Raw genomic sequence first — 25,351 nt, forward strand, 5'->3', positions numbered from 1 at the left:
GTATTTTTCATTTTCTCCATCCTGTAGCTTTACTCTGAGTGTTCGAGACCTTAAATGGTAAATGGACTGCACTTATAGCGCCCTAGTCTTCCAACCACTCAAAGCACTTTTACACTACAGGCCACATTCACCCATTCACACACATGGCAACCTACCACGAAGGGAGGTGGGGCAGCCATCAATAGCAATTTGGGGTTCAGTATCTTGGACACTTTGACATGTGGACTGGAGAACCAGAGAATCAAGCCATGGATCTTCCAGTTAATGGATGACCCGCTCTACCTCCTGATCTACAGCCGCCCATACAGAACTAATGTTATGTTTGGGGACCAGTAGATCCGAGCCCCCTGCTAACAGTGTAAAAATACTAACTTATAGTCCCCCTCCACTCACAATTGTGAAGCCTCCAGTGTACAAACAATGAGAACGGACTTTACACTGACCCTAACCCCTTTTAATGAGGGAGAAAGGGGAGATGTCATTTGACTTTTAATAATTAGAACTTTTTCAGAAAAAGAAACTATGTCAGACATAAATTATTAAGTATATATTGCAAATTAGTGTTCTACAAACATCTTAAAACATGTCTAGAGGGGATCTTTAATAATACTTGTGAGAATTGCTTATAACCGTAATTTCAAATAATTCAGATGTCTGCTACAGAAAGTTGCACATTACTCCTCCTGTTTGAGGTTTCATAGTGTAAAACAGACATCTCCACAATGGATATTTATATTCTCTATATGTGTGATCACAATAGCATTAAGAGCACTACCCGTACAAATCTTGAATAAGCCTATCTGTGGAGGTCTAAGGGGGGGTTTGACTGACTTTGAACATGAGTGGTGTCACCATGTAGGGTCAATTATTGTACTTTTAAGTCTCTTAATGAATTTCTGGTTAACAGAAGGAATATTTGTTCATGCATTGCTCATATAACTTGTAAAATAAGAACTACTTCCTAATTTGGTATATTATTAATGCTTTATGGTAATTTCCGTATTTTGTCACCCTCATCAAATGTGTCAGCCGTTTCTATTAAAGGAAAGCATTACAATGTCTGTACTTACCACATGCATGCGGTGTTCTTATAAGGTTAAAAGAAAAAAATGCAGCTATTATTATTGTTACACATACAGCAGTGGTGTCTGTTTGACATCTAAATAATGAGGAAGTACAAATCATCATAAACAAAAAAAATATAGCAAAAAAGAGTGGATGTTTGTTGTGGTGTGCCAGCAATCAGTTTCAGCCTCTAATGAAAGTAGCAGAATGAGTTTGAGAAAGTGTGTTATAAATGCCAGTCTCAGATCCGTGTGCGTGTGTGTGTGTGTGTGTGTGTGTGTGTGTGTGTGTGTGTGTGTGTGTGTGTGTGTGTGTGTGTGTGTGTGTGGGTGTGGGTGTGGGTGTGTGTGTGGGTGTCCATCCATGTGTTCGTTGTATGTCCACGACAGACCACGTAGTGTGTTAAATAAGCCAAGAGTTAATCAATGAAAGGCCTCAGAGATCAGGAGAAAGCAGGAAAGTGCATCTTTGAAGAGGTAAAAAAGAGACGACAGATGAAGATAAAGAGAGGAGAGGGAGGGAGGCTGCATGAGTGAATGACCTCATCATTGCCTGGACCTGCTGTTGAGGGGGATTATAGGCACATAAGAGTGATTGATTGATTGCAGGATCAAAGAAGGCAAAGAAACATAAAGATCTGTTTCTCCTTTAAGAGAAATGTTCGTAAATGTCGTACTGTTCTCTAATGTGTCATCCTTTAGGATAAATGATCTGAATCTTACTTAATGCTTTATATATCAGCTATTGATATTAATAGGAACAAGCTTTGAGTTTCCTTTGACTGTTTGACTTACCTGAACCATAATCCATTTATAAACAGTTTGTAAACATTTATAATTGCAGACTTGGTGGATGAAAAGATACTCCCTTAAAAATACCATTCATTTCTCCTTAATTTACCCATGAAATCATACCAACCCCCTTAATCTAAGACTAAGGGGTTAATTTGTGCCTTAATTTGATAAGTCAAATTAATTTGTAACGCCCTTTGTTTACTTAACGAGCACAATTAAGGGATACATAATCCATTAATGATCAGTTTAAGAAGTTATTAAGGGGGGTCCTAAAAGGCAGAAACTAAACTACACTTGGGTTTTCGCCCATTTTAAAGAGATTCTAACCACTCATGAGTCGCCCCCAATGAGAAAATTTAATAATTTAAGGTAAAAATGAAGTGTCAATTTTAAGGCGTTTTACCCCATAAACCCTCCAAAACCATGCAAATAATTACTTAGAAGTACATTAATTGATTTCAATCCATTGATGAGTCGACCCCCTATAAAAACCCACTAAAAGAACATAATCCCATCATTATCAATGGAGAATTAATAGAATGTTCAAGGTAAAAAATTAAGGTTTTTAAAAAGCTGACTGCTTATAAAAAAGTGAGACACCCATTATTGTTTATTAATGAGTTTCCATCATAAATAACTACTCCAGGCCTACCAAAAGGATAAACACCTGCCAGTACGGTTTTATTTCTGTCTGATAATTGGCCTATAAAACGGTAATCAATTATTAATAAAGCCTTTATTTACAGCCTTTAAAGCCTATGGTTTATTCATTAGAGTGTGGTACAGATAAATAAGCGGATATCAGAGGATGCACACATACATTTGTTGCTTTTTTTCCTGCTCCAAACTGAACAAGAGTCACATTTGACAGAAGAAAAAAGTGCTCACACCGGATGACATAATGCGATCCATGTAGCCTCAGTCCTGCATCCTGACATCACTTTACGTTCCAGGATAACTGGAGAGGAGCTCGGTGTAAGTGACGATGATGTAACAGCTGCGCTTTACACGTCTTATTGGTAGAAGAAGAACAAAAAGCGATAAGAATAAGCTGCTCTGAATGGTGCCTTTTGCTCTGCGGAGCCTCCAGCAAAAAAAAAAAGAAAAAAAAGTGGTGGATTGAAATGAGTGAGTGAGAGAGGGAGGGAGGGAGGGAGATACAGAGACAGATCACACAGTAAACACAGTTCCTATGGCAGAGCCGTTCCGCTTCAGCACCATGCAGTGACCAGTTGCACTCAGAGAGGAGACAGACAAAAAAGACTGCGACCACCAACCGGGTTTTGATCAGCTGTTGTTGGAGTTTGCGCCGCAGTGATGTTCCTGCGCTCTTAGCGAGAGGAGAAACCGACTGGAGGAGAGAGAGAGAAAGAGAGGGAGAGAGAGAGAGAAAGAAAAAGACACCGGTTTGTTGTTGTCGTCTTGTCCACTGGACTGACATCGTATGGGGACATGAGCAGTGCGGATCCAGCGTCTAACAAACTGTTGACTTTCAATCAGCGGTAAAGAAAAAAAAAACTTAACCTTTTCCTGTTCTTGTCTGTGTTTATGCATGCTACCTCTCATCTGTTGAATGCATACAGCTCTCTGTCGACGGTCTGTCGTAGCCCTGCAGCACTCACTGGCAGATTTTATGCAGCCCCGAGCAAATTAGACAAAGCAGAAAACACCTGCTCCGGCGCCTGTTGGTGCGTAAAACACTTGGATAGGCTAATTATGTTTGCAAGCGTCGACTGTTTGGGTTTAGTTTGGATACTTTTATGTGGAAATTGCATGTTTTGTTGATCTTTTTCCCATTTATTGTTGGGTGACAAACTGAGCGCCACTGAATCCACAAGTCTCCAGTCTGGAAGTACTGACACGCCACAACACACTCAACATCTTTTAATTGAACCACTGCGCTGGTTTATGCAGCCTTGTCACCAGTTTTATAAATATATAATTAAATATTCTGTGGCTTATTAATTGAACTGTCCTCTTTTTTTTTTCTTCCTCTGAGAACAGACAGACAGTATGTACATGGAAAACTATGAATTATTCATGGCATGCTTTTCAGTTCAAGGTGGAGTGGATGTGCATGCAGCTCTAGTAGTATGACAGCAACAAGAATATGTGGCCACACTGAAGGCAGGCATCTGGCTGAAACTGTGCAGCTGAGATGTAGCAGATGTAGTTCAAGGTTAGGCCTTACTCTGCCATAGCTCATTTCCAGCCTCTTAGATGGATATGATAGTGCCACCATTGCAGCAGCTCTTTACCAGCTGAAAAACAATACCATGGAGCTCGGGCTGCAGTGACACTTGAACATACAGATAGAGAGATCATATTGTATACATGCAACATTTCATGGAACAGTGCCGCCAATACTGTAGAAAGAGTTTCACACTGCACCAAATGTGCGGAGAGTGAAGAGAGGAGGTATTAAATGTCCATTTAATATTGTCATGGAGTGCTCTAATGAGTTATCATACTGCTGTGTAATGAAGTGGCTCATTTTTTCTCATGCTTTTCTATTATTTTTGCTGTAGAAAAATGACTGTGACTTCGTAGTTATTCATAATCCAGAGGCTCTGAATGAAAAGTGTATGATAGGTTAGTATTTATGTGTACTGTAGTGCAACTGTATCTGCAACAGTACAGTACGCACATTTTTCGTGTTTAAATGCCCAAACAATTTATCAAATTTCACAAATTCAACCTGTTGTCACGACTGCAAAACGCATCTAATGTGTATCTTTTAACATTTTCTAGTATGACCTCACATCCCTGCAGTAATTCATAGGAACTGCTGCAGCCCAACAGTAGATTCCTGTTTAAATTATTTAGATTGTCACATGTATTTTCCAGATGTGGATGTATGTATGAGACAGACTAGGAAAGCTGGAGAAATGTTAGAAGACATCTGAATTTTGTAGCAGTTGGTGGGCCTTTTATGTGTCCCACAGTCGCTTTCAATACAATATGTTTGGCTTTTCCACCAAGACTTTTCTTTTTAGCGCAACCCCCAAAGAAGTCGTTTTATGGGGTGATTTAAGAGTTCAGACAGTCATACAGTATTTAACTTAAACGATAAAAGGATTGGCTTTTTCTTGAGCAGCACTAAGAGGTTCAGTTTATTGGTGGGAGGGGGGCTTGATTTATACTTCACATTTCACTGTATGGAGCCTTTCAGTGGCCACTGTCCATTGTCTTGTGACAGAAACCACAATTTGTAACCTTTCCGGTTCTCCATTACTGAGGGCAGCAGTTGAGTAATGAATATACATTTTACCTCTTTCTGTTTCAGAGCAATTTCTCTTTGGTCCAAGCATCCAAAGTCATTTTTCTTTGGCTAACAGCCATCACACTTCTGGAAAGTATTTGAACTGTTGTGGTGCAGAGTTCAAGTTATGGATGTCCAAACATGTGGGCTAAATGCAGGATAATGATTTCAGCTGTGTTAACCAATATAAAATACATATTATGCAGCATGTCAGGAGTGTAAAGGTGAAGCCCATAATCAATCACTCTTATTATAACAGAGGTCTAAAGTTGTGCTAGACTGTAGTTAGACACAGTAGTGCTTTTAGCTAAATGCTACATTAAGCATGGCAATGTCAACATGTTGATTGTAAAGTAAAACATATTCAGATGGATCAAGAAAGAATAGCCATTCTAGGATCTTTGTGGGGGCTAAAAAATGCTAACATCAGCACGCTAACATGCTCATAATGACGATGTTAATATGCTGTCATTAAGCAGGCATAATGTTCAACATCTTTAATGTGTTACCATACTTAGAATTTGCTAATTAGCACTAAACACAAAGTACAGCTGAGGCTGATGGGTATACCAGTGTATTGGATAGGGTCACCGTATTTTCAAGCCCACAACCTGGGACTGGGACACTTAAATGAACTGCACTGTCATCCATGCGCTTATGCACGCACCATAGGCATTTTCATCAGAATGGGGGACACCTACATAGCGCACCTTTTAACACCATGGACAGCGCCTCAGCAGACAAAAAAATCATCTTATGTCTCCCAAAATTGATATATTAATATTAAGATATTTGTCCGTCTGTAAAAGTGCAGGCTGCAGGCTAAATGGTCGTAACTGACACCTTCTCTGACTTTTTTTTTTTTTTTTTAAAGAAAACAAGTCACAAATCTTTTTCTGGCCTATGAATAACTGTACAGGCTATACATTGAAAATAACTAACTTCACAACGCTATGTCACAAACTTTTAGCACATTTACGAAGAATAAAACGTCAAAACATTAAGTCACCATTGCATCTTGTTAATTACAAAAACTGAGAAAGAGCCTTTAAAGAAACTTTCAGAAGTTTGTCGGGTATGTTATGCTATCTTTCATCTTAGAGTTTTTTTCTGGAGCTCTCAGGGAAACCACTGCTTATGTTCTTTTATAATGACATTTTCACTGTGCGCGACAAAAAAAAAATCTTGCAGTACCTGCAGAATGCAGCATTTCTGTTGGCAGGTACTTTAGGAAGAAAGGCGTAAGCGTCCTGTATCTCTTTAGAAAAGGTTGAATCTCTCTTTGGCACTACAGATAACCAGGAGGATACTTACAGGTTCTGTCAGAAAGAGCTGCAAGCGTCATAGGCTAACAACAGCCTTGTCAATGGCACATAGATTGATTGACACATACAGACAAATCAGTGTTGAATTCAGACGCATTGTTCAGTATTTTCCATACATAGGCTGTACCTAGGCAGACCGCCCAGGTAGATCACTCAGTTCTGTCAGAGGCTTCTCTGTGCGAAGTTGTCTAGCTAGCATCTACTGATAGTAGAGTTTGGGGACATTTGTAAATTCTACTACATCTAAATCTACTGCTAGTCTGCATGTGAGGTATTTTAGGGACAACTCTGTGAATTGAAGCTACAGAAAATAACCTAAGTTACACTCTCCCCCTCTAAACTGCATTAGTCTCTGCATGCACATCGGTCACATGCCGCACATCCTACCACCACAAGTAAAGTATCAACCTATGGCAAACACTGTTGTTTCTGTTTTTTTATTGGGTTAGGTAATAATACATAGGATAGAATATGATAAACATATATGTAAGTGCTGAAAACAAGTATATATTATCAGTGGTGAAAACTAGGACAAGTCGGTATTGGATATTGAAAACTGTATCACTGCACTATAAAATAAAGCTGAGCAAAAACATGATCGAGTCAAGTTTAAGCCCTTAGTTTGATAGAACAAGAAATCTTACAGGTCAAACACTAAGCTCACACTGTAGAGGATCCCTTTTTGTGGCAATGGTTCTTTGTACTTACTGTACTTGAAATCTGAATATGTCATCTCCACTGCATTGCACTCGCAGACCTCCATTGACAGGTACTTGTTCCGCATCAGACTCAAGGCACTTAAACCCCTTGGCTCGTTATACCTTTGTAATAGGTGTCAGCACAGCTTAAATGTTGCTTATCTGTTTGCTCTGACAGAGACCACCTTGTGCTCAAACAGCTCTTAGTTCACCACAGGCTACACATCTTACATGTGTTAAAATATCTCTTATTTAAATAGCAAAAAAGCTAAAATTGGACAATGAACATTTCCCAAGTACACAAGAAAGCATTCTCACTCTGGCAAAACATGGGCATTGCACAGCCAAGTGTTGAGGTTTAAAAGAAAATGTGATGCATGTATTAACTCAAGCCAAAAAAACAACTAACCAACTAAGGTTGTAAAACAGAAAAAATCCCTCAGGGACCATAGCCACAAGCAAGACGCTGATCATGGTGCAAGCAATTTAAAAGCCAAACCACCAAATTTCTCATTTGTTTTCACTTTCTGATCTGTCATTTTGCATTTCATTTGAGTCCCAACTTAAAATGTCCATCCATAAGTACCGTCAAGCATCTCAGGAAGCCCCAAACTCATTAAAACCTATACAGAGGGAGAGTGCTTCACTAGGTGACAGTGGTCTTCATTAGGCTATGAGAAGAAGGTGGGCGGGGTGTTTTTCACTTAATCATCCCCCTCCGTGGTTAAAGTGTTTTCATTACCCCCTCTCAGAGGACAGGTGAAGGGTAGGAAAGACCTGGGTGTTGGGGAAAGAAAAACTGGGAGCACATAAAGGTAAAAGCTGTGTGTCTACATGTTGTGATTGACCCCACCCTCGCTATACAGTATGTAGAGGAAGCAAGCGTGCAGGAAGAGAGCGAGTGAGGAAGCACTGATGGATACATCCTGTAGGAGAGATGCACTTTAAAATGCGTCCTTTAAGCTTGAGTGTACATTATGTATAAACAGCTCCACTCTGCCTTCATCTCCTCTGCAGAGAGAGAGAGAAACCTGACCAGAGATGGAAGAGCTAGGTAGAGACAGAAGAGGAGTGGGGGGATGTGGTTCAAAGAGACAGAGTATGTAAAAAGCATGCACGTCATCACCGCTCAGACAAACAGACACAGAAATCAGAAGACAGAAAATCCCCCCAATCATACACGAAACTAAACACTGGTGGTGACTGAAAGGTAGGAAAACTACAGACTGTCTAAAGTTGGTTGTAGTGAGGTGTGACTATGCACACATAATCACCTAAACCAACTTCTCGTCTTGACATTTTCCCAGTTTATTCAGTGTCTCTGCTTTGTATGAAAAATTACTTTGGCATATCTTGACACTTCCTCCTGGCAACAATTTTGCCTCACTAATGGCCTCATTTCTAAGTGGATTTAACCAGATTCTTATGACACTTAGTATTCCAAAGAAATCAAATGCTATAAAAAAAAAAAAAGATTTTAATTGAGAACACTGCTGTTGTGCCTGGCTGAATGTAGACAAATTAATTGATCATTTCAGAATTGTGTTCCAGCTTGTTCTTTCTGCTTAATTCCCCTCTAAGATTATGGGCTTTTCCCAGTGCTATCAAATGATTCTCCTACTTGGACTGTGGTGGATCAATAGTAATATGATCATCATGACTGAAAATAAGGAGTGATACATGGGCTGTTCAGTGATACATGGTTACTGTTGGCTAATTCACTGCCAAGACACTGAGCTTTGAGGCTCCAGCAAAGTTCTTGTAGGTGTAATGGTAGCCATCAGATACAGCGCTGTGCTTTGGGTAAACCTCACTCCCCGACACCTTCAGAGACGTGCTGGCGGCAGACACAACCCCCCTTGGGTTTTACATGTCCATCTCCCATGTCTGAGGTTGTAAGTTTGAGTCCAGTGTGGGACTGTGCTTGTCTATGTAGATTACATAGTGTAATTGAGCTGTAAACAGATGTAGGTTTCAGCTGGTTAAAAGCCAACGGTCACATTACAGCAAGGGACAGGGGTGATGCAATATTGTTTAAGTACAGGGATAATGGTGCATATTTTCAGACAGTCTCTCCTGGAAGGTGATAATAGAGTGGCACCCGGTTGTTCATCTAAAAAGTTACAGAAACAGTTGTGACATGAATGGAAAAGAAGAGCTATAGAAAGAAGTTCAAACCCATACAAAGTCCCCTCAATCTGCCACACTAAAAGGCTAGAGACAGAGGGTTTCTGAAGCTAGGCCACCATCTGATAGGCACATCTGAAGGAGTATACCAGTCCTTTAAGTATGAAGCTGAGAGAGTTAGCTAAGCTTAGCATAATCACTGGAAGCAGGGTGAAACAGCTAGCCTAGTTCTGTCCAAATGCTAAAAAATCTGGATACAAACCCCTCTTAATCTCAATAATTATCATAATGTAGCTCTGTTGCTGTCTCTTTTTCATCTAATCCACTTACAAACCAAAAGTAGTTAACCAAAATAGTTAGCCCTGTGATTGACTGGCGACCTCTCCAAGGTGTACCCTGCCTTCTTGCCCAATATCAGCTGAGATTGGCTCTAGCTCCCCTGCAACCCTTCAGGGGATACAGGGAGAGGTAAAGAAAATGCATGGATGGATGGACAAACCAAAATGTAATAGGTTTTAGTTTTACAGAGAGTAAAACTCCCAGTACGTTTCATTTTCACATTTCTGTCCCAAGATACAACATGTGGTTGGTGGATTTTTGAACTTTGCAGTGAGTCACATTAGCTGTTTCCCCCTGAGCTAAACTAACTGACTCCCAGCTGAAGCTCTTTGCATAAACATGACAGTGGCATCCAACTTATTCTCATAACATGAATTAGTGGATTTCCCAAAATGTCAAACTATTCCTGCATGTATTTTTCCATGTTGACTTGAGAGAAAGGCATCTGCAAATGTCTGTATTTATTCTGCTCTTTTTGTTTAGATACATTTCACCAAAAAATACATTACAAATAATTTGGTTTTTAGTGCCTCATGAACTTTAACATAATCTAGAAACTGATATTTTATTCATATTGAGAGAATAATCAAAGTAGTTTGTAACTACTGTGTGCGTCTTGTTAGCTTTACTTTTATACTATCTTTTGTGTGTGTGTGTGTGTGTGTGTGTGTGTGTGTGTGTGTGTGTGTGTGTTTTTTCCTATGTATTTGCAATTGTATCCACTATTTGACCAGCAGTGCGCTCTGCCAGCCAGTCTCCATCTATCACTCCTGGTTTAATTCAATCAGGGCCTGCATCTCAATCAGAACGGGGCTGGGCCGCCGCTCCCAGCCGGTCACCATACCACTGCCAGCCCGCCACAGCGACAAAGACACAGACAGGAGGAAGGGAAAGAAAGAAAAGGGGATGGGGATAGAAAAAGACAGAAAAAAACATAGTGTGAACAAAAGGGCCATGAACAAGAGGACAAAGTGAGATTTTTTTTTAAAAGACTGGAGAAAAGCAGATGCTGCAACTACCACTTGTGTACGAGCGATGTTTCAGTTTATCAATGTTTGTGTGGTGTGATTGAGGACAGACAGGCCGTGTGTCTGACCATGCGTTTGTGTTACAGCTCTGCCTCGGAGGACTTGGGCTGCAGGCGTGGAGACTTCAGCAGGAAACACTATGGTTCGGTCGAGCTGGTGAGTCCCACCCACAAAGCATTCATCTGTTTGTTGCCCTCTTTCTGTCTTCTCATCCTCTTCATTGCTTCTTTTCTTGGTGATCTCCTTTCCATTTCTGTGCCTTTCTTTCTCTCTCTCTCTCTCTCTCTCTCTCTCTCTCTCTCTCTCTCTCTCTCTCTCTCTTTCAAACACTGCATTCCCCTCTTTGTGTTGGCATGGATGGACAACAGAGGGGGACTGATGAGTCATGACGTACTGGGTGTGGTCCAGCGTTAATGCTTGCCAGCGTGGATCACCATAGGTGCTTCTCTCACAGTGATGCAGGGTTCAGCCTCCAAAGTTCATTTGTTTTGTTTTGACGCTGCTGGTGCAGAGCTGCAGCACAGTGTGTGTTTTTGTGGTTGATTACTAAGCTGTTGAGTCATTGTTGCTCTGGGGGAGCGTGTGTTTGTGTGTGAGCGCACATCCTTCTACTGTGAGCTGAGTCTGTAGATCCCGATAGCCCAGAGGGACAGGAAGTCCTAGAGTTTCACACTGCGATGGCACTTCCTACCAGAGACACATTGTGGGTTTGTTCATGAGTGCTGCGCGCCACGTGTGCGTCAGATTAGTGTTGAGGAGAAACCACATGCTGCCTATCAGTAGAGGCAGACTGACACTACACACAGTGCTGCTGTGTGTGTGTGTGTGTGTGTGTGTGTGTGTGTGTGTGTGTGTGTGTGTGAGTGTGTGAGTGTGTGTGTGTGTGTGTGTGTGTGTGTGTGTGTGTGTGTGTGTGTGTGTGTGTGTGTGTGTGTGTGTGTGTGTGTGTGTGCGTGCGTGCGTCAGAAAGCAGTATCCTAACACAGTGGCAAGTGAGAGCCAGGATGAGGTGACTGAGGTCACAGCCTCAATAGTCACAGTTTGACTCTTTTACGCTACACGTTTGTTTTGACTTATTAGATGTCATCAGTGGTGTGTTCTCATCTTCGTCACCTCTGCTTCACTTAAAATGTTGTGTTTTTGTGGTGTGAACTACAGTTATCAAGCTAAGGGATGTACTGTGATGAGTTTGATATTGGATGTTAAGACATCATACAGTGATAAATTAGTGTATGAATGAAAATATTGTAAACAGCTGTAAACATCCTAAAGTTGATGCAGGCACTAGGCACCGCTCCTGTTAAAACTGTCTCATAAGGTGCTCACTATAGGCTGCAACTAATGATTACTTTCATTTGTTACTGATTGATTAACAGCAAATTCTATAAAATGTCACTTAATAGCAAAAAAATACCATCAATGTGATAAGGCAAGGTGATGTTCTCATATTCCTTGTTTTGTCTGTCCAACAGTCCAAAACCCAAAGATATTAAGTTTGCAATGATGTAAAACCAATAAAAAACTGTAAATTCTCTCATTTGAGAAGCAGGAACCAGAAAAATGTTAAACATTTGCTTGTTTGATGACTTAAACGATTAATTACCATCAATAATGTAGTTAAGTCAGTTTCTGTCATTCAACATATCTTATTTAACAGTAGTGCTCACTTTAAAAAAAAAAAAAAAAAACCTGTTTGTTCAGATGCCCACGTTTACCTGACAAGAACCTCTATAAATTATGTAACACCACAAAACCTCTTTTAGGGGAGGTTGGAGTGGCTTTCTGCTAGTCATGACTCTGTTAGCCATGACTCTGCTAGCCATGGCTAGAATAAGGCTTCCTCATAAGGCTTCCTCTAAAAGCTCCTGTGTGGTCTTGATAAGTAGTGTATGTTAACCAGCACCACTACGACCTGCTTGGTGTTGGTCAGTTAGCATTTGAAGCGCTAAGGAACTATTGCTACCTGAGGAGTACCATCATATTCTCTCTTTAATGAGCCCTAACACATATTGGGTTTAACCAAGTAGTGCACACCAAAAGAAGACTCACATGAACCTTAAATAATAATCCCTTCATGTATGTCTGCCTTTAAATACACAACAGTTTATAAAGGGGTAAGAGGTTGCGTGGTATGTTTAATAGAAGAGTAAGTGGATAATGGAAAATTAATGGCAAGCCATGATAAACCCAGGTTGCTCTTCAGAAGAAATCCTCAGGGAGGATAAGCATCAAGCACATCATGCCAAGCTTATGCTTTAGCAATTACTGTTGGTCCTTGACTCTGCAGTAAAATTAGGTCTTTGTTTTTCTGTTAGAGGAGAAATATAATTGCTTTCGAGTGAACATACAAGGGAAAGTGTGTTTTTGTGGAGTCTGGCGCTCACACTGTTTAAGGCTGCATGTCTCCAGGGGAGGCTTGTGCAAAGTTCGGGGAAGAATCTGTGGAAATTCAGTTCCTGATGCCTTGTAGCTATTAAACAGCTCCTTGTTTTGACAACGTTAAAATTATGAAAATCTGTGTGCTCTGTCCAATGTGAAGTGGGCAAGATAGTATCACCAGATGTTTCCATAAAAAAAAATCATAAAATAATTATAAAAGTCATAATATTAACCAGGTGTTTTGTCTTTGATGTCCACTCTCCTAATATTGGAAACATTTATATTTCTCTCTGGGCGGCTGAAGCAGCTCAGAAAGGGATCCACTTCTGCCAGCTTAGTACTGTAGCAGAGCGGCAAGGACTCTCTCTGTCATAGTGATGCTTCGGCCTCATCGTTGGCCTTTGGGAGGCTGTGATGGATTCCAGCAAATTGTCAGTGCAGCAAGAGCAGCATCCAGCAGAGACTCTGTTGGATACAGTCTGGTCTTTCTGGATTGCTGACAAAAAGGTTTTATAACTGGACAGATGGTGGTTTGTGCTTTATACTGGTTTGGCTTGCTGGAGATAGATGCAGGATAATGCCTCAAGTAGTTGGGGAAATTACATTTATGAGTGATTGATACTGTTTTAGTTTCATCAGAATCACAAGTTTTGATGGAAGACTGACTGTAAATACTCACGTCTGCTGAACCTAATACACTTACACCTTTTTGTTTTACAATTTCATGCTACACTTGACATAAAACTCCCTTGATACTTAGTTATCACATTGACCTATATCAAGAGAAATTCAAGTGACTCTTAAGTGGAACAAAGGCTATATTTTACAGATGATCTCACATTGCAATGCTCACAATTATTTATGTTTTTCTCATTTAAAAAAATAAATAAATAAACAAACAAACTGTTAAATTAAATTGCTTGTAAATATCATCCTCTATACTTCCTGGGTATAATTATGGTGTAAAAAATACTAAATCCTTTCATTAAATTCAAATGTAATCATTTTTGCCAAGGAGTAGACATATGTTAAGATCTAGAAAAAAACAGAATCAGCCTTTCAAATCCAACAAAACACCTTGCACAAAAATAAGGTTAATTACACTCATCATTCACCTTTTCATTTATATTTAACGCAGTTTCACACTACTAACTAACATCTACATGATGAATGTACAATAAGTTACATTTTTAATCTGTTACATTGATCCTATATCACCTCTACTGGTGTCACCTGATGAATTTGTATTACATATCCTGCACAAATTGGTCTGAAATGTCTTTATATTTTTTCGAATAAAGTCCATAAAGGAATTGAATTTAACTCTGTAGACAATCTTTACATGAGTGATTTTACTGTCTTTCACCAAAAGGAGAAGATATTGCAATGTGACCAATGAAGTATTGTGACCACCTTGTTTACTCCATTATCAAATGACTTTTCCCCCTTTATGTCGCGTCTTTTCGAGACAGGAATTTGACTCCAGTTTATTCCAGAGCTTTGAAGATGCTGTCAAAATGTCTCAACACAAGTGGGAGATACAGATTCAGAGCAGGGTCTCCCTAATAAGAGGAACCAGCGTAAACAGAGCTGTGACTCATCCTGACTGTTTTCTTTATTTTTGGCAACATGGAAGCGGCACTAGCGGTTGCCAATAAAGGCAGGTACCTCCACAGACACCATTATGGTGTTATGATTCACTCTAGTACACACACACACACACACACACACACACACACACACACACACACACACACACACACACACACACACACACACACACACACACACACACACACACACACACACACACACACACACACACACACGTTTGACATTATAGAGCTTTGTAGGGTTCACTTATTTCAGTATGCTTATGAAGAGCTGCCAGAGTTTTAAGCTGAAATTAGAGATGCAGCTATTAATTCATCAGTTGAGAGGTAAATGGAACAACACTAGGTATTGAATAGGAGTATTTTGTCAAAAGGCAGGCGAGAGTGCAGAAAATCAGCGGTGTGTGTGTATGTGTGTGGCTGCTTCACAAAATGCCTGAGGACCTTCCTTTAACATGGAAAAGAGTAAGAAACAAAGTAGGAAGTTTAAATCACTAAATACACCAAGGAATATGGAAAATCAATACCCTGCTGCTGCTGCTGCTGCTATACCACACACATACACAGGCCATCAGCCCATATTACATGCCCAAGTCAATCTAGTCAACACATTTTAAGTTTCTATTAACCTCTGTGCCAACACATACACATACACACACACACACACATTTTGAACTCTATGATGGCATCTGCATTCACACAAAGAGACAAATAAAGCAAACACAAAGGCAACTCCCACCCCATCTTGTCACTTCAGTCACTAACACCACCACCAACCAGCAACAATTAAACTCGTTTCATCATAGCACGACAGCATGGGAGGCAGCAGTGTTTTTCCAATGACTTGAATTATCTTTATTTGCGGCCCAGAGATGAAGGCGGTGACAGATAGGCGAGAGGTGGGCGCTGGCTGTCTCATAAGCTTTGTGGTAGACCACACAGGAAGACAAAAAAAAAATTGGAGGTGTTGAAGATAAAGTTTACAGCAGCAACTGTGACTGAGACCTGTGTCAGAATCTGTGTGTGTGTGTAGCACCATTGAGAGGTTAGATGTCGGTCTTGCACAGAGACTGAGCAGACGGCTACACTCCCACCTGCCTACCAGTATTACTGTCACTGCACTGTTAATTCATTCCCACTCTCAGTGTGTGTGTGTGTGTGTGTGTGTGTGTGTGTGTGTGTGTGTGTGTGTGTGTGTGTGTGTGTGTGTGTGTGTGTGTGTGTGTGTGTGTGTGTGTGTGTGTGTGTGTGTGTGTGTGTGTCTCAAGGAAAACGTGTGTGAAAAAATGTGACTTTCGCTGAACAGTGGCCACTGTAGCCACACGTGTCAGTTACAAGAAAAGAGGAAACTCAGTTTGCCATTTTCACAGACTGTAAATAGAAAGTGTGACGTCACCCATTGATTTGCTTTTGATCTCGTTTGAAACCCAGACTTGCTTCTTATGGTCGTGCCATCTTTTCTGTTTGGTTGATCAGCAACTGTTTTGATAATTGCTTGCCAAGTCAGTTTTAGGCAAATATGCTAAAAAAAACTCACTGGCTGTGGCTTCTGAAATGTAAATCTTTGCTGATTTTGTAGTTCTGTGATTGGAAATTAAGAATCTTTGGATTGCGGGCTGTTGGTCGGAAAAACTAAGCAACTTTGGCTTTGGGATATTTTGAAGGGCATTTTTCACAGTTTTCTTAGGAAAATGTGCCAGATGAATGGATAATTGCAGCCTTACAAAGAAGCATCCTATAACTTGAACAGTATTGAAAAAGTCATAGTTATTTGCATCTGCACAATAGCCTGGACCCATGTTAAAATTATTCTATGAAAGAAAGTAGCAACTATGATCTTGTAAGTAATTGACCCAGTGATCCAAGACTCACAACAGTCCAATTTAGCTTCTATTAGCTTTAAACATTGCTCTGCTAACACATGCACATGCCACATGTGCATACATGTGTGTACACCTTTCTAAAAAGTCAAAAACGTATTGAAACTAAGGCACGGCCAAAAGTTCACACTCGTGAGTCATAACTAAGATACTGAGGAAAACTATCGGTTGCTTAGTTGACAGTAATAGATAAAGTGGGTGGATTTTGTCACCCAGATGCACACAGGAACACACACTTCACAAACTGAGAGGCTGCCTACGTAGAAACCCTGTTGTGTGCTTTTAAGCAGTTAAGTTTTTCTGATGGGTCTCAATTACCTGTCTTTTATACTTGAGTGAAGCATTAAGTAGGGACTTATGGATACCAAACCTCCTTGTATCTTACCAGTAGATCCCTGAACAGTAGACTCTTTGATTAGGTTTCTTCAAATTCGCAAAAAACGCACTGATTGAGACTTCTAAAAGGTGGATTTTGTTTTCATGGTTTTCTGTTATTGTAAATTCAAGATCTTTGGGTTTTGGACTGTCAAACAAATGAAGAAATTTGAGTACAACAACCTCAACTTTAGGAAATTGTGAAGGGCATTTCTCACTGATTTCTGACATTTTCTATCACTTTTAACAGCCATCTTGTCATGTTCTCGTGCAATCTTCATGTAGTGTCCTGAAAATTAATGTGTCAGTCTGAGCATAAACTATAACAAGAGGAAAGGTTTCTATGATATTCTCTTTTATTCTGTTTCGTATTGTAATCAGAATCACATCTGACTCAAAAATGCCAGCTCAGAGCATCAAGTAATTTAAAATAACTCAAGTAATAACAGGTGCAGTAGCCCTGCTCCTCCAAACATCCTAAAATTAAACACTCTCCTTCTATCTCTCGCTCTTGTCTCTCCATCATTCCCTCCACTTCCCATTTTCTTCGATACATAACTAATCATCTATTAAAGCAGCTGATGCATGGCTCTCTACAATCCAAGGCCTCAGTGCAGCATCTGCCCACTCTTGAGGGCCCTTATAGCTGCTGCACCCCAGCAGCGTGACTCCTGGATGGGTGGGTGGCCTGATGCCTTCAGTCCAAGTCATTAGATTAGTCATCGGAAGTGTTGCTGCAGTATATGGGCAGATATTGATGCGGTGCTGTTGTTAGCGTGGCTGGATTTGTCCTAGCCACAGGCAGCTCTAATGCTAATCAGGTGCAGTCAATGGCTACATGGAAAACAGCCACAGTACAGTCATTGTTTGTCTTTGATTTGAATTTTCACCTCTAATTGTCCCCTTCACAGGTCTTGGGTTGTAATTTAATTTCTGCGGGCAACATCATGCATTATACATCATTATTAGCATTGAAGGATTTTTCCAGAACATGTTGTTCAGTGATCAGTTTGTCTAATCGCAGCTTTAAAATAACACGATTTAAATTCAAGACCATGTTTATCTTATTGATTGAAATGGTTATATCATATTTTAGTGGACTAAATGTCTTCTGTAGCTTTTAAGATCTTTTCCAGTGACGGTAGGTTTAAACTTATTGTTAATGGTATTTAATTGTGAGCTATAATATCTTGATGAGAGAAATTTGTCACAATATGGAATTGAATTGAATCATCGCCTAGTCCTAATGTCTAGTTTACGTGATCAGTTTACTGAGTTTTTCAGAGTGGATTTGTAGTTTTAAATGAAAAATTTCGAATTAAATTATAGATTGATCAAAGTGAAAGTCTCTGTGTGACAAAAACCACATAAATAGCCTTAAACCGTTTGGATGTTGCATGAAACAAGTCATGAGGACACCTTCAACAGGAGTGTTTATCTCCTCATGTTTTCTGTATGAGTTAAGGATGAGGCTTGAGATATTTAATATTTTTATTTCAGTCTATCTCTCAGTCTCCAAGCTTTTTTGTGGCACTCAGTCCCAAGCCCATTTGTTCCTACTGAAGATGAAAGTCTCGAATATATACTTTTACCTTTTAGAAAACTAAATCATTTATAAATAGTGAATTCGTTGGGAACTATTTTCAGCTGTGGATTTGTCACTCTATGGATGGTGTATGTGGGATCAACTCTCAATGAACTACAGTGCCCATATTGATGGGTAATGAACACAATGTGACTCGTTGATGTGTTTTTAATAGTTTTTGGACATACAAGAATAAACTGTATGAGGCTGTGTATACCCAGACAATACTTTTAAGGAACAATTAATTGTTGGTTTTCTTCTTTTTCTCATAAGAAAAATGCAGAATATCACAAGACGTATCCTTAAAGTCTGGTTCAGGCAACATGCAATATGAATGTATGCAGTCTGCTAAAAGAAATAATGAAACTCTGCAATTGTGTGGCCACTGGACCACCAAAGGTGGTGGTGTTGCGGCAGTGGCACCATCCCATAATCGATCCATGAATAAAATATGATCAGGTCATTTCAGGAAAGACAGACAGCACACAGTGAAAAGGCAGATATCATTTCATATTTGTTTACCACACTCAGTGATTTAAAACGCCACATTTCACTTCCTTCTTTATAAACAGCTGCTGTAGTATTTTTACTGTGGACTGTCTGAATCATTGGATGAACTAAATATATGTGACAAACTGATACATTCACATCCATACGCCTCTCAGTTTCTCTTTTCTATCTGCACAACGTTTAATCCTAACTCTTCTGAACTCTTGTTCCACCCTCAAATAACTAGATACAAAGACTCACATATTCATTGTGTCCTAACTGACCATTCACTAAGCCCTGCCCTGCTGACTTACTGTTGCTATCATGTACCATGCTATTAGTGTGTGGCACATAATGACAGATTCACCAATCTCAATTCACTCTTTTGAAACAATTGGTCTTTGATTTCATACCAAAGTAAACAGAAGCAGGCCTTGTTTTACTTTAAAACAAAAAGTCAGCTAAATGTTCTAAACATGCACTCAGTGGCTACATACATGCTATTGTACTAAAAGATTGAGGCTAAAGCTATGTTTGTCAGGCAAAAAGTTAGTATCCAGTATAAGACATGTTTAAAATTAAAACAGTAATGCTCTTGTTTTCTAGTTAGCCCCAGTTCAGTATTATTTATAAAAATATAATTAAAATGTTATTTGTTCTGATATAACCGACAGATGGTTTGGTTGCTTTGTATAGAAAAACATACTTGATCAAGCAACAGTGGTTAGATTTGAAGTTTTAATGTCCATATTTTATGCTTCACTTTTACGGTAGAAAATGATTTGATTATGTGGAATGACTTTGGCAAACAAACCCTGTTACAAGTTTAGGGTTGCTCAAGGGTAAACTTCACAAAAATCCAATAAACAATAGAACAGAGCCGCTGTTGTCTCCAAAATCTGATTTATAACAACTTGACTCCCACGTTGTCCCATTCTTGAAAAGGTTCTTTTATGATATATTTTTGGAAGTCATGCTAGGTTACTTGCAGGTAGTTGGGCATGCTAACGTTTGTTGAATACACAGGGCAGAACAAAGATTTTCCTTCTTGCGTCATTCGTGTGAGTTTGACAGCTGGACCGCCTGTGTTTATTCACCCAAAAATACCAACTTTTACCATGTCTAATAATGTGTTTGTTTGTATTCGACTCAGCTTCTGTCTGAACTCAGAACTCACCAGAGACACCCGACATACTATGAATCATGCACTCAATGGAAAGAAATTTGCATAAAAATTACATTTTTACATTGTTATGGATTGAGTTGTAGCTAACCCAGGTTGTAAAGGTTGCAAAATGAGCCCATTCAGTGGAGCTCATTGATAGATAGTGTTATTCTCTCAATACACTATGATGCTTGTGCAAAGGGAAAACATACCAAGTTGCAGACATTTCATAAATGGACCAAATGCATTGCAGCGATATCCTCAATATTTCTCAACACAAAAACACAAAAGTGTCCTTGATAAATCCACAATACGATAGGTTAATGTTGTCAGATAATAGTATCATAGTTTGATAATGGAAGCAGCTACATTGCCCATGAACCTCCGAGTCATGAGCTTTCGACTACTGTTTTGGATTGTCTTCCATCGGTTGGCTCCCAGTCGGCCACCACCCAAATCCAAACGCCACTATTTTGGTTGACAAAAGGTGTAGGTAGGTATAGCTTGTGATTCTAAAATGATCCTCATTTAATTTAATTTTTCCAAGTATATGTGGTAGATATGGAGAAAAAGGAGAAAGAAAAAAGAGAAGATAACAATGATTCCTCTGCAGCCTCTAACCTTTAAATTATATTTTTGATGAGAGCTTTCTCTGTTTAGTCTGCCGCTCTTTTCTTTTATTCATCATTTTCTGCTTCATCTCTTCCACTCGTTCTTTCCCTCTTAATTTTTTACATTTCTTCTTTTTTCATCTGTCACATGTATCCTCTCCCCCACATCGTCTCCGACTGTGCACCTGCCTCTCTCTTTACCCCCACCCACCACTTACTACTTCCATCCTAACCCTCTGCCGCTTCCTCCCCTGCTCTGCCGCCTACGCCTCCGTGTTGTCTGCCTTCCTAGAGGATTGTGAGTGTGCATGAACAGGCCCACTGATGAGATCAATTATCTATCAGCAGTCACAAAAGTATTGATTTAATACCCCAACACACACTCAAATCCTCACACACATACATCTCTCTCTCTTTGCAATGCGGCGCTCCTTTGTCCCCGTGGGCCTTGGGGAAATCAGAGGCTCTCTGAGTACGCAGTGAGCTCAATTGTGTTTGTGAAATGTTCAAGTCATGCCCTAAAATGGGAGCTGTTTAAATCTCTGTGTGTGTGTGTGTGTGTGTGTGTGTGTGTGTGTGTGTGTGTGTGTGTGTGTGTGTGTGTGTGTGTGTGTGTGTGTGTGTGTGTGTGTGTGTGTGTGTGTGTGTGTGTGTGTGTGTGTGTGTGTGTGTGTGTGTGTGTGTGTGTGTGTGTGTGTGTTCTGTCTATAAAGCTCAAAAGCCTCGTCCGCTTCCCATGGGGTTATTCATCGTAGAGACGGCTATTATTCTTTTATCATTCTGCTTTTTGTTGTCATTACACATCACTCTTTGCCTCTCTTCCCCAGTGGCCTCATCCTTCATTCAGTCCCTCTCTCTCTCTCCATACATTTAATGCCCCTTCTATTTTTCCCCCCTGCTCCATCCCTCCACTATTGCTCCCCAGCATTGGTGAGGTGTTTTATGGGTTGTTTGTTAAAGCATAGAGCAGAACAGACTCCCCTTTTTTCCCCTGTTTCCTCTCCTCTGCCTCCCACTGGCCCACGGGGAATCATTGGAGTGCAGCTTTTCCTTCTTGCCACTCTTCTGTTGCATGATTTAGATGCAGAGGCAGCGTGATGCATGCATATGTTTGTGCACACACACACACACACACACATACACAGACACACACACACACACACAGACTCCCCAAAGCGCTTAATCTCTCCATTCTCCTGCCATTTTTCATTCTTTCACCCAAAAACAGCAGAGAGCCTTTTCACACACAGCAGCACAAACACTTACCTAAACGCACATTTAATACAGAATGTCAGACGTTATGTTCTCTTTCACTCTCACACATGCAGACACACACACATACACTAGGGAGGCGGTGCATTGCTCTGTCTGAACGCTGCATCGGTTTCCCCTCCATTATCCTGCGATTGGACAGTTAATGTTGCAAGCGGCAAGAGAAATGGAGGGAGATAGAGGCCCATAGCTTATACATTTACTTTACAGCTTTTAATGGAATAGCAAAGCTCATTTACAGTGCAGTCTCTTTCTCACATATTAACTCATGCAGGCATATACTGCTATAGCAGGAAATGTGTAGAAAATATATTTGTTTTCAAACCTATTAATATGCATATGAAAGGATGAAAGGCAGTATTTTTCTGCAGCGTCTCCTAAGACACAGGCAATTATTACACAGAAACCTCTCTGTCGTTTATCAGAGCTTCACACCTGCAGTAAACATGCTTGGCACTCTATCCATTGGATTGTGTTATCTCATTATACAATATACCTAAGGGAGAAAATTCAGCTTGTGCTTAAGCTCTGTGCAATATAGGGGCATCACGATATACTGGTATTAATGATAGGCGTGACATTTAAAAAAAAAAAAAAAAAAAGAAAGAAATATTAATATCATGTTGATAATACACATAATATGGTGTAAATAATCCAGCACATTAATAATTTTCATGTCTTTTCTGTTCTCACTTCTGTCTCCACTCCCTCCATTCAATTACCAACAAAAGTCATACATGTAAAAAGAAAAACAAACAACAGGTTTTCTTAAAGTGTAGTTGATGTATAGTATAGTATAGTATAGTATATTATAGTATAGTATTGTATAGTATAGTATATAGTGATTGTTGATATATAGTGTATTGTAATCCCACATGGAATGGGTTAAATGGTATGACACAACCATACACAGTAAAATATTGGACATAGCCACCATGATGCCACCCATTAGTTTGCAGACTCCTGTTTATAAGCCTCAAATTTTGACCACCACCATCTTGGATTTTTGAAACCAGAAGTGACCATATTTGGACAAGAGGGTGGAGCTGACCCTAACACAGGCTACTAGCACTTAACATCTGTGGTTAACTGTGTGATAATGCCAATGATAGTTTTTGCTAGTGAAAAACAAGCCATTTAAACATCCAACTCTTTAGGGGGTCTTTTAGTGCAACCAAACTTTGAACAAGATCTTTTCAAACTTTCACTAACTGAAAACACACTGACATAGCAACGCCTCGGCCTATACTCTGTGAATGTGGGGTTACGCCATGGTTACCTAACCTATCCAACAGTGTTGCTGTGGTAGTGACTTGCCTGTGATAGCACCCAGCTGTCACCCAAAGCAGACATTCCCTTAATTATGCATAACGTTACGATTTAATAAAATGTAAACGGGTGGGTTATATTTTTAAAAATCACCCTCATACAGTTGTCATGAACGGGGAAATTAGCTAGATAGATAAAGACCAAAATCGTTTTTTTGTACCAGGCCCAAAACATTTTATTTCTGCTGTAAAGTTATGTGTTTTTTTAATTTTTTATAGATATTTAGAACCAGCCTCAAGTGGCCATTTGAGGAACTGCAGTTCTTGGCACTTCCCCACTGGCTTCATTTTTAGCCCCAGAGCTTGCCACTCAGACACAACACAAAAACTAACTATTTACATATTTGTTACAATATGTCTGACTCTCTTAAATCCAACTCCACTAACGCCAAAGTTGCAGAATTTTCATTAAAGAGCTTTCTAATCCCCCTGCTACAGTATACTGCATATCAGATTTAATTTAGCATGAACAATAACGTTAGTGTGACAGTCCTTAATGATTTTTTTTTTCAGTGTGAAGCTCCTGCCTCTTGTCCTCACTTACTCGCTGGAATGTTTTCAAAGGACTTTAACCCTCTCGCTCTCTTTTTATGATAAGTGCTCTCTCATCACTGTCCTGCTCATTGTACTGTCTGACATGATCTAATGAGCTGCTGAAGTAGGGCACACTACCTACTCTCCAAACTCATAAACATTGTGCCCTGCTTAGTTGTGTACAGATTGTATCAGCCGTTCACAGTAGAGTTTTTAAGCTATCTGTTTATCATTGTGCATGATTCTTAGACCTTTACAGCAGAAAAACCTCACTTTAAAGTATTATCTGAGGTGTATGAAGCATTATGTATGTGAGAAGGGGGAAATGGTTTTCTTTCTTCTATTTGGTAATGCTTTGTTTTACAGGTTCCTTCATTTTGGTCATTTGCAAGTATGTAACAGTTAATTTTAGGGCAAAGGGTGGTACTGTTTGGCACAAGTTATAAGAAAAATGTTGGGAAAAAAGTGTTAGTTACTTGATGAGTATGCACTCATTATATTAGGGTCCATAGTTAGGGTTCTGGCTGTAAATTTACAAAAATCTCCTTTGCTTTTAGTATGCAGCTTTGTGTGGATGCTATATTAGGTTATTTCTTTTAAAAGTCTATTATGAGTGAATGTCAACAATCTCTGTCAGTGATGACATAAAAATCATAAAGTGTCATCCTCTATTATAGTGTGGCATGCTAACATTTCCTAGAGGTCAATTACACTCAAATGTTAGCAGCTTTCCAAGTCTAGTCCTTTTCCTAGGAACGTCCTCTTTCATCCTCTTCATGTTTTGCTCCTTCAGACCATTTCAGGCCATCTGGTCCCCAACACACACACACACACACACACACACACACACACACACAGATATACCACATCATGAACAGAGATACACACTATGCCAGAAGTATGTTTCACATTTACACGTCGGCAGAGCAGAGACCTCTATCGGCGAGGGGAAGCAAAATAGAGCAAGACAGTCAAAGAGCAGAGGCCAGCGACGCAGAGAAGAAAGGCAGGAAGGTAACGAGGAGAAAGAGCAACAAGGGAGGAGAGGCTCTGCAGTCCGTTGCCTGGCAACCAAGCATCATTCAGCGCAACAGTGTTGGGGGGGTTAAAAAGGAAATGGGGACGTGAAGAGGAATAGATTGAAGGTGGTTTCTAGGTATCCACAAGGTAGAATAAGATGGTAAATCAGTTGACAGCAGCATCACTGATAGACCAAACACTCGACTCATTCTTAGTATTTATGTACTTATGCAGGTTTTACATTAATATTCAGATTGTGAAATATATATAAAGCCAATCTGATTGGGATTCTGTTGTTTTGTGACTGTAACATGTTTGTTTTCTACAGTGAAGCAGTCATACATCAGTCACACCAGGTTCAGATGAAAATGACTGTATTGGCTCAATTGTTACAGGTCTAAAAACATATAGATCACAACCTGACACCGAGCAGAGACTGCAGCCTACAAACACAAACACACA

At 39.9% G+C, this 25,351-nt stretch overlaps 1 protein-coding gene across 1 annotated transcript in view; it reads left to right on the forward strand.

The window, feature by feature from the left end:
* Window positions 1-25,351, forward strand: part of garnl3 (GTPase activating Rap/RanGAP domain like 3) — a 70,489-nt gene that overhangs the window by 13,729 nt on the left and 31,409 nt on the right. Inside the window, exon 2 of the mRNA XM_062435085.1 lies at window positions 10,725-10,794. Within this exon, the coding sequence (XP_062291069.1) occupies window positions 10,725-10,794 (70 nt within the window). The remainder of the gene's footprint in view (window positions 1-10,724; window positions 10,795-25,351) is intronic.

Source organism: Scomber scombrus, chromosome 15 (genome assembly GCF_963691925.1).
Source record: "Scomber scombrus chromosome 15, fScoSco1.1, whole genome shotgun sequence".
NCBI classification, from domain to species: domain Eukaryota; kingdom Metazoa; phylum Chordata; class Actinopteri; order Scombriformes; family Scombridae; genus Scomber; species Scomber scombrus.